Source organism: Acomys russatus, chromosome 24 (genome assembly GCF_903995435.1).
Source record: "Acomys russatus chromosome 24, mAcoRus1.1, whole genome shotgun sequence".
Classification (NCBI taxonomy): Eukaryota; Metazoa; Chordata; class Mammalia; order Rodentia; family Muridae; genus Acomys; species Acomys russatus.
The window spans coordinates 32,507,583-32,525,222 of NC_067160.1; the positions used below are offsets into that span (position 1 = coordinate 32,507,583).

A 17,640-nucleotide genomic window follows, 5' to 3' on the forward strand; every position below is an offset into this window, starting at 1 on the left:
TTTACCTGTGTTTTCTTGATAATATTTAAATACTTTTTAGTTGGTCCTTTCATGGATGTAAGCAAGTTAAAATGTGCATGATTGATTACTTAAGTCACATCGGTTTCACATGCATACTGTGTTAGTGAGGTTTATAATTAAGGCATAGACTTTTACTGAAATATAGACTTTTTGTAATTGAATTTTCAACAGAAGTCTATAAAGTATTAAACTAAATTCTAGCAACAGAATTATGAATTGATTGTAATTTATGAGGTGTAGCTCTGACTTTTCCATATTATTAGGAGACTTATCAGCCTCACTGTGGACCCTTTGTGACTGTCCTTTCACTGTGTGTGAAAAGAGCCTTTTGAAGTATGGACAGAAATGTACTAAACTTAAACAGTCGTTACATTTGCATGAAAATGCTTTGCTCTTCATTAGGAGGCACTCAGAGCTGTCGGAGTTGAATGTGAAGGTGTTGGAAGCTCTGGACCTGTATAACAAGCTGCTGAATGAAGGGCCTGTGTATTCAGTCTATTCAAAGCTCCACCCAGCACAGCACTCAGCACAGTACTCAGCTACCTCGGCGGGAGTCCCAGGGCAGGTGAGCATCACTTTTGTGAGAATATCCATGTTTTTAAAAGTTAAATGTTTAAGAGCATAATATTAAAGAGCTGTTGTCCATGAATAAAATTATAAAACTAGGCCTAGAAAGATGGCTCAGCTGTTAAAGGTTAGGCTTACAACCCCCCCCGCCCCCAAAAGATAATACTGGGAACTGTGTCTGTTTCCTTCACTGTGACAGAGTACCTGAGGAAAATCAACTAAAAGGAAGAAGGTTATTTGGCTTTGTGATTCCAGATGTCTGTTTGTGGGCAGCTGGTTCAGTTGCCCTGGGCCTGAAAAGGCATGTGGTAGAGCAGAGCCGTTCTGTCCTCATGGCAGGTGGCAAGCAGAGAAGTGAAGGTCTGGCAGCAAAATGACCTTGAGAAGCCCCCAGTGGCCTGTGTCTCCAGCAAGTCCTCAGCTCTTACAGCATTCACCTGTGGACTCGCTGATGGCTTGGTTCATTGGCAGAGTCAGCACCAAGCACGTGATGAAAGCCAGCCCTCCCAGCACACAAACCTTTGGTGTGTGGGAGGGGGGCTCTTCATATGCAGACCTTGACATGAACTTTGATGGTTTTAGGAAGTATTGTCTAGACACTTTGCCATAAAGATTAGATATAATATTTCACAAATGCATTCTAGTTCATTTTTAACACGTTAAGAAGACCGTTAGGCATATTAGGGGATTTCTGTCTTCGTATGCCTTTGTACTACGTATGGGGTATAAATCTTTACCTCTGTACATGTAGGTCCTTTATTCTAAAGTATGGACCCTTTCACATAGGGCCTGCTGTGTAAATCCTCTGGGCACTATTCAACAAGGAGGTCAAATATTTCTTTAAAAACCTCGTTCAAGATTTGTCTTAGGTAATTATTTAAAGACTAGTTAATGTGCTTTTTTAGTCTCAGCATGCTTTACATTTTCTTTTTTTTTAATATTTTATTAATTTATTCATATTACATTTCAATTGTTAGCCCATCCCTTGTATCCTCCCATTCCTCCCTCCCTCGCACTTTCCCCCTACTCCCCTCCCCCTGTGACTGAGGGTGACCTCCTCCCCCTGTATATGCTTTACATTTCTTAGACTCATGACTTAAAAGTCTATGTAATGAAGCGCTGCTACAGCCGTGAGGCCAGGAGCTACCCATTAGCAGCAGCATCTTCCGTGTTTCTGAGCCTGCCAGCTGACATGCGAATACTTCATTTTTTCAGTATCCTCATTCTGAAGCATCTTTCAAATTTTGGCCAATTAAATTTAAATTAAGCATGGATGCGCAAAATTCATGTTAATTTACGAAAACTGGTATTCATTGGAGTGTGTGAAGGAGACACCAAGGAGAAAAACTAGAATGTGGGTGCATAAATTAGATGATGTAACACAATGTAATTGCTAAGTTTTTTTTTTTAAATGGTTACTGTGGTAACTGTCATACCAGACAAGAAGCATTTATCAAATATGCCATGCTCTGAACTTTTTGAAAATTACATATGAGCTTAGAAAGGCTTTCTGGGGGGGGGGGGGCGTGACAGAGAAAGAAAAAGAAAAAAGATGCCTGAAGTTTATTCATTATGACTTCTGTTTTTGCTGCTGTGAAAGTAGAGAGAAGTAGAAATGTGTGCTCCACTGTACCCCAACTTGTGTCTGCTTTGTATCAGTAAAGGGTGCTTGTCCCTGTGCCAGGTCTCCATGTTGCAGTCTGTACAGCTGGTCTTCTTTTCCTTCTGAAGGCTTTCTGAGGTTTACTTTTTCACACAGCATCTTACTGTATTAATTCATGTGTGAGTTTAGTTGAAATAATCAGAAATTCCTGTTGTTTTGAAAAACATTATATCCTAAGAGTGGATAGGGCTGTAACATCCTTAGTTACGTCTGACACAAGCAGTGAATTGCAAAAGTCTTTTCCCACAGTCTCTGCCTTTTGGCCGTGGGTTGCCTGCCATTGCACCTAATGTAGTTTATTTGGCATTCCTATTATTCTAGATTTTAATGTGATCTTTGCTTTAAACAAAACTGGAGCAGTGATTACTACTGTATGGCATTCATTAAAAACACGATTGCTTTTGAATGCGTTATGAATAAGCAGGTAACTGTTACTGTGAAAGCTGTACAGGTAGACACAAGCATCCAGTGACCTTTCGCAGTTTCCTGAGGATGCTTTTTGTTTTATCCTCACAATTCCTTTTTTCTCTTTATCTTCTGAAGGCAGGTTTCTTAGTTAGGGTTTTATTCCTGTGGAAAGACACCATGACCACATCAACTCTTATGAAGGAAAGCTTTTAATTGGAGTGGGCTTACAGGTTCAGAGGTTTAGTTCATTGTCACCATGGCAGGAAGCTTGGTGGCACCCAGGCAGACATGGTCCTGGAAAACGAACTGAGAGTTCTATATCTGGATTGACAGAAGTCAGGAAGAGAAAGACACTGGGCCAGGCTTGAACATCTGAAACCTCCAAGCCCACCCCCAGTGACACAGCTTCTCCAACAGGTCCACACTTCCTAATAGGGCCACTCCCTGGGAGCCTATGGGTCTATTTTCATTCAAACCAGCACAGCAGGGGATAGGGTACCCAAGACAGACTGGACTCCATCACCCTCTCCTCCAACAGGGAGGAGCTGGAGAAGCCATTCTCACAGTGACCTGGGATAATCATGGGCTTCCCTTCTAGGGAAGGCTCTGTGGCAACACTCCTGATAGATTGCAGCCTTCTGCTGAAAGATGCAGCCCCCACTTTCCCCCTAAACTCCTGCAAAATCAAAGAACAATTAAGCACATTGTAAATGTTCATTGATTTGACATCATGAGTTGGAAGCTCTCCACTTTTTGTTCGTGTAGAAAAATTGGTAGAATCAGATTGTTCCCCAAATAATTAAGCATTTTATTTCCTTTATGTCTTAAAGTTTCAGATAAGATTAGTAAATGATTGACAGGTCAAGGCATCAATGTTTTCTCTTTGATTAATAGACATACCCAGTCCAGTCGCATGGTGGGCACTACCTGGGTCCTAGCATTCATCAAGTATCTGTTGCCCAGAGCTATAACCTAGGGCCAGATCCTATGGGCTCGCTGAGATCTCTGCCTCCAAATATGAGTTCAGTAACAGCACACAGCATCCAAACTCCATATTTAAGGTAAGTTTTAGAGAGCTGTGTTAATTTTCCTTAGTTTTAGAGTGAGAACCTATAGACTCTTCTCCTTACAGTAATATTTCCAATTTTTAATTTTGTTGTGTTGCGTGCTTGTTTGCTTGTTTGTTTGTTTGTTTGTTTGAGACAGTCTGTCTTCATAGCTGTATCTGTCTTAGAATTCACTGTGTAGTTAGAGATTCATCTGCCTCTGCCTCCTGAGTACTAGAATCAAAAGTGTGTGCTGCGTGCCCAGCTCTCCTGTTCTTACTCTTAAGGTGGAGTTGCTGAAATGGCCATTACTGCTCTCACTGAGTAGAATGTGCTGCTTTACCTCACCTAGTACCTTGTTGGTTGCTAAGATTTAACTCTTAATTGAGGATCTTAGACAAAGTCTTTATCTGTAGTGGTCCTTCATAGGGCCTGATGCGTAGTGGTCTTAGCACTTGCTCTGGTTAGTTAGCTTAATGAAGTAATGCCAGAGACATATACCTGTATGTGCTCCTAAATATTTAAAAACAATGACAAAAAGTTACTGCTTTCACCTATAAAAGGAGGTAAGGTTGGATGGTGACTGCGGTTTAATATTTTTATACAAGCATTTCTCTGAGAGTCATATTTTAAATCTTCCTATTTACTTTATCACAGAAAATATGTATTCAGTATTAGTTGTCCTGTAAGGTCCCTTTTCATCTTAAAGTCCATGAGTAGGAAGCTTAAAGAGTACCTGGAAAGTAAATGAGCCACAGACAACAACAGTTTGCATTGCCAGTGTTTTCAGTACTTTGAGTGAGAGGTTTTGGAGAAAGCAAGTTAAATTAAGCTTTATAGTCTTATATTTTGTTGCTTTGTGAGCACTTTTTCTCTTTTTTAAAATTTTTTAGTCTATTATAATGTATAAGAGACCTCAAGAGAACACTTCATTTTAACTACTGCATGCAACCTTGAGGTCTAAATAGAAAAATTGTAAAATCTTAGTACTTTGAAGCAGAGGCAGGCAGATCCCTGTGAGTATAAGACCAATCAATCAATCAGTCAATCAATCAATCAGTTAATAAGTGCTCACCATCATCTCAGGTAGAAGGAACAGCTTGTCTTTCATCAGATTTCTTACTTCCACTTGTAGCTAGGCCTTTCTCTGTGCCTTCATTGTTAGCTCCCTGAGTTTCTTCACTGTTTGTTTGAAAGCCTTATTCTCCTCACCCATCTCCTTGATCTTGTGCCTGCCACCACTCTCTCCTTTCTTTTTTATTTTTGTGTGTGGTGTAGGTATGTTTATGTGGGTGTATTTACCTTGCCAGTTTGCTGCACATGTGTGGGGCCCTTCTTCCGTCTCATCTTCACTATTTATTTGTTTTAAATTGTATGTGTATGGGTGTTTTGTCAGCACGAGTGTCTGTGCACTGTTGCTGTGCCTGCTGCCTTCCAAAGCCAAAACAGGATATGAGGTCCTCTGATCCTAGAGTGGCAGATGGTTGTGAACTGTCATGTGGGTGCTGGGAAGCACGCTGGCTCTTCTGGAAGAGCAGCCAGTGCTCTGAATTGCTGAGCTCTCTCTCGAGTACCATCCACCTCGTGTTTTCACCAGTTTCTCACTGAATCTGAAGCCTGTGCTGTAGCCCTGACCTGGGCTCGGCTGGGGATTCATTAGGTCCTCATATTCCCATAGTAAACAGCTCTCCATCCTGCCAGGCAGCACTGGGAGGCCGAGGCAGGCAGAGCTCTGTGAGTTGGTGGTCAGCTAGCTCTACTGAATGAGTTCCAGCACAGTCAAGGCTACCCACAGAAACTCTATATCAAAAAACCTACCAAATAGACAAAAAAAATTATGTTAACAGTATGGTGACTACATAAGCTTGAAAAGAAGATGAAAGGGCATGTTTTCATGATGGTCTATTGCCATTACTTGAGCAAAAGTTAAAGTGATTTTCTTTGTAAAATTTTATTTGCAGCACTGGACAGGACACTGTTTCCCATCCTTCTTACGTGAACCAGAGCCCTCATCTTCAGGCAGCTGCTGGTACAGCTGCTTACACACAGCCCATGGGCATGTCAGCAGATGTGTCTTCTTTCCAGAACACGGCGTCCGGTTTGCCACAGCTGGCTGGCTTTCCAGTGGCAGTTCCTGCACCTTCAGCCGCACAGCCGCAAGCAAGTTACCATCAGCAGCCTCTCCTTTAGAGACATGCCAGGGCCTGCTGAACATCTTCATAGCTGTGTCACTCAACCTAGGGGACTCTAATCTGAAATATTAAAACTTTCCCCTCTCAGTCAAAAAGACCCATGAATAAATAAAGCACAAAACCCCACCTCACTCTGAAGGCCATAAAAGATTTTTCAGTCTAGTTTGCTTGAAGCTGATCTTTTGATCAAAGGCAGCTTAAAGATGTATCCCATTAGTTCTGTTGTACTCTCTGGGCCCTCACTGAGTAGCCTTATGACACTACGTGGTATGAGGTAGGAGTGTGAAGTTTTCTCTTTAAAGAAACCTTGTTTCCTCTAAGATGTGATTTTGAGGAGCACTAAAGACCTTTAAACATTTTTGTCTGCACTTTTTTCTTTTTTCGAATTTCCCACACCCTGTTATTTTAAAAGGCGAACATCTTTTAGTGTAAGTCTTTAGCTTGCCAGCATATTTCCTTTTGGCTCCTTAAATTACAGTTGTGTTTTCAGTACTGTCAGTTTTGCTCTCAGTGTTACGCTGAGTAATAATTAGCATATAATTGTCTATAGAAGCCAGAGCAATTTGGAAGGTACAAAAATGTTTTCTGTTATTAACAGTGAAAATCATGTCAATGCAAATATGGCAAAACAATTAGCCACTCCTCTGACATCTTTGGGGATGCCCCACCCAGTGTTAGCCTTCCCTGAGAAAAAGTGTGCTGTGTCACTTGTCCCTAGTATTTGGAGTTATGGCTGCTGACCTTTTCGAGGACTTTGCTGGGTGTCTAATGAAGGTGCTGTCCTTTAGCTTTCCTTCCTGCCATGTTCCTTCTTAGGGATTATTTGAGTCAGGAGACAGTCCTCATAATCTGATGTGACAGAAACCATCCTGGATGTTAAGTGTGAGGTGGGCGTGTGACTTTCTTACAGAGTGATTGACACTGCATTGGTAAGCTGTCATCGTGCCAAGCTTTCACAGGTCGTCATGAAAGAATTGTGCATTCCCTCAGAGGTAGTTTTGAGCCTTTGCAGCAACAGCAAGCTGTGGTCCAGTAGACTAGGACTGACAGGACAGCGGCCAGGCTGTTTTTCAGGGGCTCACGTTTTTAATTAGGTCATCGTGCAGTGTCCCATATACTGTGAGAGCTGGGGGTAAACTCATAGCAATTTTCTCTTAAAACTTCGCACACTACTTTATCGTGCCAACTTTTTACATAACACAAACTAGAAAATAAATACACATGCTTCAGATACATGATATTTGGACTAAGAAAATGTTCTAAGCTTAATTTTTTAATATTAAATTTTTTTGCATGAATGCACTTACTCTCTATATTTTTAAGCACTTAATCTTTCTATTAAAACTCCATTGGAAGACAATTTGGAAAATTTGTCATTTATCTATTTAAAGATATTTGATTATAAGTGTTCTTTTTTCAAAGAAACTATTCTAAAACATACTGCTGCATAAAGTAGCCAGCACTGAAGGGAGAGCAAGTAGTGCCTGGGATCCTGTGTTTTATGAATGTCTGGTTTTCAGACATGTCCAGCCTTTAGCCCTCATGTTCTGTTTTCACACAACATTTTCCTTTCAGGGGAATCCAGTTATGTAGTTATAGGAGTGTACTGCAACACGGCACCTTACTGTTTTGAAACAAACTTGCTGTTCTTTAAAAATTAAGTAAATAAACTTAGAAATCCAGAGCTGCTCTTGATAACGTTTGCATATATGAACACATCTTACCTTTCTCTTCAAAACTGTGTTTAATAAGCTTATTTTAGCATCTGCGACTCTCCTGTTTAGTTCTTGTCTAAATTATAAAAGCTTTATTCAGTTGAAGCCTTTAAGTCAGTGTAAATACTGCATACTCCTTAAATGGGGACCCGCCAGTAAAGCTCAGCTGTTTTGGAATAATAAGACATGCAACATGACCTGTATATAAATCGTGTATATTGGTGTCTGTGAAGTTTAATATATGCAGAAATTTCTTCCTCCTCAAAATGATTTTATTTTTTCCATTCATAAATTTGTGTTGCAGTTATTGATAGCATAACATGATATTAAATCTGTATTGATCTGGTTTCAGTATTAATGCAAAATGTAAAGATATATTTTTCTTTCCATGATCCTATGAACTGTACTTATTTTAAGATGTTTGTAGTTATTTATTTTCTGCCAAAGGAATAGTCTACCTTCAGATTTCTACATTGGGTTCATATTTAATGTTTTCTAACAAAAATTTTTAATTTTCATTTTTCATATAAATCTTGATATATTAGAAAAATCCTAAAAATATATAGAATTTATGGTATAAAACATTTCCTGAGTGTTAAAGTGGGATATGTTTGGAAAATCAAAGTCAGCCAATGTTGTCTTTTTATTTGGTAATTTGTTTACGAAATTACCTACACATCTTTTTACTTAGCATTTAAAGATGGATTTCCATTATACTATTTCAAGTACTTGATATTCGACTAATGATTGTACTGTATACTGAAGATAATAAAGTTTCATCCACACTTTGAAAAATAATTGTAAATGTGGCGGTCTAGGGCGGTAACTCAGTGGTAGAGTTTGTTCTTCGCATGTGGAAGGGTTTAAATTTTACCCCAACATTGCAAAGTGGGGGAAGATGGCCTTAGGGACCTTTCTTTAAAAATAACTTACATGTTTTATGTACATAGGTGTTTGTCTACATGTACGTCTGTACACCACATGCTTGCCTGGTGCCCTCAGGCCAGAAGAGAGCATCAGATCCCCCAAGACTGGAGCTAGAGAAGGCTGTGAGCTGCCGTGTGTTCGAGCAGTTGAACTGGGCCCTCCAGAGTTCATCCATCTCTCCACCCGAGTCTCTTTTAAAGCTTTTCTTAGTGAGAAAACAAAGTGCAAGGTTCCTGAGTTCTAGGACAGGGTTTATTGAACTGTGGTCGCGGTGTACCACCAGTGCTGTTTGTAAGGCTAATGAATTATAATTAATATAGCATTGGCTTAATGAGTCTACCAAAAGACGATTTTCTTCTTTATTTACTTCGGTTTTAGCTCATAGATAGAAGGGAGGACTCAGTTTGATTTTGTAGGTTTTTTCACTTTATCTTATACTTAGTAAAGTTTCTGGGTTTTTGTTTTTCCTCAGAGGAAAAATTGCTATCAATTTGTGAAGCTAAGTTTAAATTTGAGGGTTTTTGTTTGTTTTTAATTTGTTTTTTTCTTTCTTTGTTTGTTTTTAATATTAACTGGGTCTTAAAAAGAAATTACGTGGTTAGGCAGTGGTGGCAGACACTTTTAATCCCAGCACTCGAGAGGCAGAGGCAGGTAGATCTCTGACTTTGACTACAGATTGAGTTCCAGGACAGCCAAAGCTACAGAGAAACTCTGTCTTGAAACCCCCATTCCCTCCTCCCCATAAAGAAGAAAAGAAATGATGTGGCTTACGCAAGAGAGTGAGGTGAAGTGTTCCTTTTGCCCCAAACTCATGTTTACTTTGAATGTCATATGTGACCTTACTTGAAACAGTCTGAAGTAAAGTTAGCTAAGGGTTGTGAGCAGAAACCATTCCCACATGGTACAGCCTGAGTCTATGTGGGGTCTTCACAAGAAAATGAAAGGGCAGGCAGGACCCAGGGTACAAGCTCACATGGAGGAGGAGACAGGCTGTGCGCACATGAGGAAAGGAAGCACTGCCTGGGACCATAGATGCCGGGTCAGGGACAAGACTATATCCTCCCCCAGCCTGTGGTGGAGCATGCTGTGTGAGTGCCGCAGTGACAGACTTTCAGCCTCCAGAACTGGGAGAAAATATGTATCCTTCAACACAAAGTCCTGGGAAATTAGCAAACAGACAACACACCCTGCCAGTTCTAGGGGCACCTTGTATTGGGAACATCTTAAGATTACTTAACTTGTGTTGGCATATGAATTGTGAAAAGTGCATGTAGTCCAGTGGACAGTTTTTGTTTTTTTGTTTTTTTAACTTGTGCTAAATCATAATGAAAACGTATGATGATAGATGAATCTAAAACTCCTAACCTATAATCCCATTTTAATGACTTGTTTCCCCATATCTGTATTTAAGTATTGGGTCCCTTTATGCAGAATGTTTGCAAGTAACTCAGTCACTTGCTTTTGCATTTACTGTACACTCCTCTGCCCATCATGAATATAAAGACAAACAGTGGCAGAGCTTGGTGACAAAGGAGATTTATGATTTTTTTTTTTTTTTTTTAAGGAAAGTTAAAAAAAAAACCTTCAAAGCAAGAAACTCCCTACTTGACATTAGGTATATGGATCGGGGGGTGGGTTGGCTGGTTTTTGGGTTTCTCTGGGTAGCCTTGGCTGTCCTGGACTCTCTTTGCAGAACCAGCTGGTCTCAAACTCAGACATTTGCCTCCCTCTGCTTCCCCGAGTATTGGGATTACAGGTGCTGCCACCATGCCTGGCGTTTGTTGTTGTTAGTTTGTTTGTTTGTTTTTAATTGATGTGAAATTCACATAATAAAGTTAACCATTTTAGAGCAAATACTTTTAATGGAAGTTAAGTATATACATTTACAAGTCACCTTGAGTCTGAAAACTAGACATTTTTGTGTTTTAACTTTTCCACATAGCAACTTTAACTTAATGTAATGTTTTTTGTGTGTTTATTTTTGTTTGTGTTACTTTGATCATGCCTAGATCCTGGGATTGTTAGGTGCTTTGCCACTGGGCTAAGCTTGATGGTTTTGCTGTTTACTTCCTCTATAGCATTTATCACTGCTTCACGTCTTTTTATAGCTAGATAATGCTATACACTGCAACGCACAAACACACCACAGCTAAAACAGGATTTAACTTAGTAGCCCAGGCTGTCTTCACAGTCGAGATCTTTCCTGTTCACCTTTAAGTGCTTAGATTAAACCTGGTTCTGATATCACAATTGGATGGCAATGGATGGGTGCTCTGAGATTGTGTGGGTCTGTCACACAGATTATAGCTCCAACACCAGTGAAACGAGCTCAGCAAAGTGTAGCCAGCACTGCTCTCTGACGTAGTATTGGTGATAGCAAGGCATATCCGGTTCTGAGTAGAGAGGGTCTGTGTTGAAGCAGATGCACCCACAGCCTGTGTGTCTTCATACAAAAGGCTGTGTGTGTGTGTGAGTGTGGTGCAGGGGTATGGAAGGGGCAAGCACGTAGGACTCCATATTCAACACTGATTGTATGCAGCCTTCTTTCCCTGTTGTTCCACCTCTGTATGCTAGACTGACCCATACCCCCAAAATCCCTCATGCCACAGTTGTTTGGTCATGTTACATTTTTCTCCTTACTGAAATTCTTTTGCCCATTTCATGAGTTAAATGGTCGGCCCTAATGTCATTGGCCCCAAACAATGCTGTGCTTTTGAAGCATCTCATTCGTAACTATGTTCAAGCAGTTTCCACTTTTTTGGTGGTGCGCGCGCGCGCGTGTGTGTGTGTGTGTGTGTGTGTGTCTGTCTGTCTGTCTGTCTGTCTGTCTGTAGTGGACAATATAATTTGTTTTACTTAATATGTGTTCCCAATCACTCACCTCATTTAAATTATTCTGTATCGAAGTTAGTAAACAAAAATAATGGTAATTGCCTTCCCAGACTCCTTTGCAGCCAGAGGTGACCACATGCATAGTTTTTGACCCAATGAGATTTAGGTCACAGGTCTTAGGACGGTATTCCTAGGAGGAGAGAAAAAAGTTTACAAAGAAAAGCTTTGGCCTCACAGATTCCATGCCAGGAGATAAAGCAATAATACTGTGGTAAAGTCCTAATGACTTAGAATGGTAGCATCTCTGAATGGCCGTGTCACTTCATGAGTGAGAATTCAAGATCTTCTCTGCCAGCTTATCTGCCAACTGCCTGTGAGGTAGGGATTTGCTCCTGAAGCTTCTAGCTTACATAGGTCTGCAGAAGCCTTCTGAATGCAGAGCCATATTTTAGTGGTATTCCTAGGGCTTGGCACAGATGTGTAATATTCTGAAATGAAGATTGAAACAGAACTTAGCCAGGACCTGCATGGCGTTTTCCAAGGCCTGGGATCCTTCTCTTATCCATGTGATTGCTTATTGGCGTCTAATTGCAATTTTTTATTACATTTTCTTTGTATGTGTGGTTGGAAGGAGATCGATATGCCACGGCATGCATGTAGAGGTCAGGTGACAACTTAGGGGAGTCAGTTCTTCGACCAATGTGGGGTCAGGGCATAGAACTCAGGTCCTCAGTCCTGGTGGCAAGTGCTTTCGTTTTGTGAGCTATCTTGCCAGCCCCCATTTTCACATTTCACAATTTATTGTAGAATTTCATTTCATTTGGCCTAAAGATATTTGCTCTATGATACATCTTAAAATTCCATTTGGCAGGCTGGAGAGATGGCTCAGTGGGTAAGAGCACTGGCTGTTTTTTTTGTTTTGTTTTGTTTTGTTTTTTTTCCCCCAAAGAACTCGGGTTCAATTCCTAGCACCCACATGTCAGCTCAAAACTGTCTGTGGCTCCAGTTCCACCCGACCTCACACAGACATCCATCCAAGCAAAACACCAATGCACTTAAAATAGAAGTAGGCTCAGCAGCTACAGGTGCTTGCTGCACAAGCCTAATGACCTGAGTTCTAGCCCCAGAACCCACTTAAAAGGTAGAAGAAGAAAACAACTCCACAACGAAGACTTCTGACCCTTATACCCATGCTGTGGTACACATAACCTCCCCACATCATGCATACACAATACTAATAAAGACCTTTTAAGAAGAAAAAAGGGGGCCAGGCTTCAGCTTAAGGCTCAAGAAAACCAATGCCTTGTTTTTATGTTTGTTTGTTTTTGGTTTTTCGAGACAGGGTCTGTCTGTGTTAGCCTTGCTGTCCTGGACTCACTTTGTAGACCAGGCTGGCCTCGAACTCAGCAATCTGCCTGCCTCTGCCTCCCAAGTGCTGGGATTAAAGGCGTGCGCCACCACGCCTGACAATGCCTTGTTTTTAATGCGCCTTGCTGGTTCCAGTGTTTGTCCAACAATGCCACTCTCTCTTCCAAGCCTGAGAGTGGCAGCCAAGGCAGAAAGCAGCAGAGTGCACACTTCTTTCTGACCAGTGGCAGGAAATGTACATCACAGAAGACTAGGAAAACTACAACTTTATTTTTTATTTTATTTTTTTAATGTGTATTAGTGTTTTTGCCTGCATGCATGTCTGTGAACCATGTGTGTGCCTGGTGCCCACAGAGGCTACAAAAGGGTGTCAGACGCCCTGGCACTGGTAACAGTTGTGAGCCACCATTTAGATGCTGGGAATTGAATCCCTGTGCCTTAAAGAGTAGCCAGTGCTCCAAACCACTGAGTCATCTCTCCAGCCTCAGGAAAATAGAATGTTATTCCTTGACATTTTTACATCATTCTCTATCTTAGCATTTTTATAAATATATATCTAAATATTATAGAAGTCATTAACATAAAACAATAAACACCTAAAATGGCAGAATGACTATGTGGAGAACAAGTGTGCAAGACAGGTGTACAGGACGGGATCAGATGTTAGGACTGGCTTGTCTGAGCAAGTTGCTCTTGCTAAAGGTATTATTTGCCGTCTTTTCAATTATCTTTCTTCTTTGAGATTAAAATCATTTTCCCTTTCCTCCTTCCAAGCCCTCCCTTATATCTTTCCTTGGTCACTTTCAACTTAATGGACTCTCTTTTTCATTAGGTGGTGTGCAAGTGTATTCCTAAATATATATAGAGCCGGCTCAGTCTGTATAATGTGTGGACTATAGGTGATTTTACGTAGTTAATGGTATGATTTCTTTGCTCCCTCTTTTTTTGCCTACGTCTGATCAGAAGCTTAGTAGGTGGCATAAGTGTCTGATATTTCTCTGGTGTCAGCCCTCTCTAGAGTCAGTATGTCCTAGACTGTAGCTGCTGCTTCAGCCTGGGCCAGGGAATATGTCAGAGCCACAGAGTAGACTACAATCCAGGACACACAGTATGACTACCAGAAAAAAAACACTGCGAAACGTGCTGGCTGAGAGAAATACAGGGTAAAATAGTTAAGTTAGCTAGTAGGTAGCACCTAAATAGAAGCCATCACTTAAGAGATGCGTGTTGCTCATCTTCACAGTGATTCTGCTAACAACTTAGTTTGAGCTGTGTTTCCATAGCCGCCTGAATCATTCTACCCTTCAAAATTACACTCAGGGAAGAATGTTTTCACATGGGTGGGATTTTCAGGCCTGAGGAGGTATCAACAGAAGGAAAGAGGGACACAAAAGAGGGTTATGGGAAGTGGGTGAATACAATCAAAATACCTGTAGGAAATGTCAGGGAAAAAAACCTTTTGTACAATTAATATCTGCTAATAAAATGTACAGAAAGCTTTAAAGAAAAGTGTCACTCATTTTCATGATAGTAATCTTTAATATTGTGAACATCCATAGCTTTTGTACCTTTTAAACAGAATTTCAATATGTGGATCAAAGCACTGGAGCAGAATAATCTTAGAAAAATTTTTGAGTAAGAAAGAACAAGAGAGCTGGGTATGATGCTTCATACCTTACAATCCCAGAATTTGGGGGCTGAGGCAGGAGGATTGCACTGGGTTTAAGTCCAGCCTATGCTATATGATATAAAACCCTATTCTGTGCCCTGCTTAAAAAGAAAGAATGAAAGAAAGAAAAAAAGAAAGACAAAAGTTCTGGACATTTATGTAGCGTTTGGCCATAAATGTAAAAGGCCATACAAAACCATAATACGCAGCGTTTTCACTAGCTGAGCCCGCCCACCAGCCTGTGCAGAGTCTGTTACATTCTTGTCTTTCTCACTCTCACCAGAGTGACTGATGGAGTCACAGTATTTCTGAGTTTCTTATGCTCTGGTTTCTGCCCCATTCTTCCTGCAGACCACATGGTCAAATGTACCTCAGCAGCCGACCCGCTCCTTGGTGTGCATTTTCTCTAGAATCTATTACTGTGAAACTATGCATGGCAGAACGGTTTAAGGGAGAAAGAATTTTGCTTGGGCTCAGTATATAAGATGTAAGATGGCATCAAACTGTACTCCATCCGAGGTGCAAGCAGCTTGCAGCACAGCTCGCTGTTATTTCATGAATCGGGAGCCAGACCTAAATTGGGGAGTGGCCTATAGTCCTCAAGGGCCCACTGTAGTGACTTACACCCACTCTTAGGTGGGTCCTGGCTACTTCTAGATCTAAAAAGGTTGCACATCCCCAAACACCACTGCCAGCTGGAGACCAAGTGCTTATTAACACATGCACCTGGCTGAGACATTTCAGATCCAAACCATAGCAAACAGTATTCTAAGTCCATAGGCCCCAGACAAAATAGGGTTTGATTTTTTAAATATAAATCTACAGTCATCTTATTACCCTAGGCTTTGTTCTACAAATACTTTATTTGCTCATTTGTTTTATTTTTTTTAATTATGTGCATTGATGTTTCATGTGCATGTATGCCTGTGTGACAGTGTTGGATCCCCTGGAACTGGAGTTACAGACAGTTGTGAATTGCCATGTGGGTGCTGGGAATTAAACTTGGGTCCTCTGGAAGAAACAGCCCGTGCTCTTCACTGCTGAGCTGTCTCTATTGTCGTCATCATCATCACCATCTTGTTATATAAAGTACCTCGACTGGTACTTGGGCTCCAGGAAGCACTTGGGACAGTGTGAGGAAAAGGTGACCGTGCTCCAGCAGCATCCCATGTCCTGATAAAACAGTAGCTTGCCCTTGCTCTTGAGTAATTCCATCTCTTTGTCCCAGGTTCCCAGTGTCCCAACTGTGAAATTTGTTCTAAACAAGTTACTAAACTCTCTTGCAATTCTAAAATTTTAAAAATAAGTTTTGTTTTAAAAATAGGGCCATAGGGGCTGGAGAGATGGCACAGTGGTTAAGATCACTGACTGCTTTTCCAGAGGTCCTGAGTTCAATTCCCAGCAAACACATGGTGGCTCACAACCATCTATAATGTGATCTGATCATACTGTATACATAATAAATAAAAATTTTTAAAGGGGGTCATACAGAGCTGGGTGCAGTGGCGCATACCTGTAATCCCAGCAGTCAGGCAGAAGGATTTCTGCATTTGAGGCCAGCCTGGCCTACAAAGCAAGTCCAGGACAGCCAAGGCTACACAGAGAAACCGGTCTCAAAAAAACAAAAATAAATAAAATAGAGTCATAGAACTATTATGAAGGTAATTCAGAGACTTTCATTACCTAGTTTCCTACACAAGGGTAGTACCTTAGCCTGCTGCATTTGTCTGTAGCTCTGTGTTGAAGATTTCTTTTGTCTCTTACATATTCATTTATTGAACCATTTATTATGTCTTGAAGGACTATTTTACACTCAGGGTTACATTACATTCTAGCCTGGGCTGGCCCTTGATTCATGACGGTTCTCCTGACTCAGCCTCCCGAGTGCTGTAGTGACCGGTGTCTGTCATCATGCCTAATTCAATCCTGTTTTATTTTATTGCTCATATTGTCCCATCACTGACCTCTGAGAGATCTTAGGTTGTTCCTGCATCCCCTTGATCCCATCATTGTAGTTCTGGTGTTTTCATTTTTATTTTTTATATTTTGGTTTTGTGAGACAGGGTCTCTCTGTGTAGCCTTGTTTACCCTGGACTTGCTTTGTAGACCAGGCCGACCTCAAACTCACAATGACCCGCTTGTCTCTGCCTCCTGAGTGCTGAGATTAAAGGCATGTGCCACCATGCCTGGCTTTGAGCTTTTGTTTTTAAAATACTCCCTTACCATCTGGTACCACGAGACATTCCAAGATTATTTGTTGTATTTTCTGTCCCAGTCCTAGAATCAGCAATTTTCCTAGGTGCCCTGGTTTCATTTCTTAGAATATAGTATCAGAAACTATGATATTGTACTGCACATGTGCCTTAGAGTGTCACTGCTGCGGAGAGACACCATGACCATGTCAACTCTTACAAAGGAAAGGAACAAAAGAAAGCAAGCCATGTTTTCTGGGTATAACAGGACAGTGGTACATATGAACTCACAGCAGTGGAACAGGGCAAGCTCAAGCTAGACAGTTCCAGCACAGAGTGGCCAAGTGGATGTGAACCCACTTTTAGCCGAGGAGCTGTTGGCAACCGACACCTGTCAGGAGAGGGGGGAGGGGGAGGGGAGGGAGTGTGTTTAAGGGTGTTGCCCTTAGTAGGTCAATCAGTTTTCAGGCCCACACCTCTAAGAGCACAAATTGAACTCTATGGTTAAAATAAAATAAATAAATAAAAGATACAAAGTTGGGTAAAGGAAAGGGTTAGATTTGGAAGGGGCTGAGGAGGGTTGAATATGACCAAAATAACACTGTATGAAATTCTCAAAAATTTGATAAAAAGTTTTGAAATTAAATGTTAATTGAATTTTAATCAAAACCCAAATTCTGTCACCAAGTAGGCTTTAATGTAAAGTTAGCCCCCAAAGCAGTGTTTTGCTTTCTTGGATCAGGCATGCTTTAGCCTTGTGTATCTAAAAACCTCATTACACCCAAAGTAGGTACATTTTGCGTTAGAGGTGGTTTGTCTTCTGTTTGCTCTTAGCTCTGAGTTATTTTTTAAGATCTGAAGAATTAATAACAGCTTAACTAGTAGAATTCACATACTTTGAAATTTATCCATTTTAAAGAATACAATTTGAGACTTTTGTTTTGTTCAAAACAATGTGTGTCGTCCAGGCTGCTCTCAAATTCAAACACTCAAACACTTATCTTGCCTCTGGTTTCTGAGTGTGCCACAGTGCCCAGATG

At 40.9% G+C, this 17,640-nt stretch overlaps 1 protein-coding gene across 1 annotated transcript in view; it reads left to right on the forward strand.

Annotated features, from left to right (window-relative positions):
• The window catches only part of Stam2 (signal transducing adaptor molecule 2), a 38,510-nt gene extending 31,766 nt beyond the window's left edge, over positions 1-6,744 (forward strand). The window contains exons 12-14 of the mRNA XM_051166167.1: positions 424-586; positions 3,554-3,720; positions 5,667-6,744. Coding sequence (XP_051022124.1) covers positions 424-586; positions 3,554-3,720; positions 5,667-5,895 — 559 coding nt within the window. The 3' untranslated portion in view covers positions 5,896-6,744. The remainder of the gene's footprint in view (positions 1-423; positions 587-3,553; positions 3,721-5,666) is intronic.
• Positions 6,745-17,640: the final 10,896 nt, after the last annotated feature.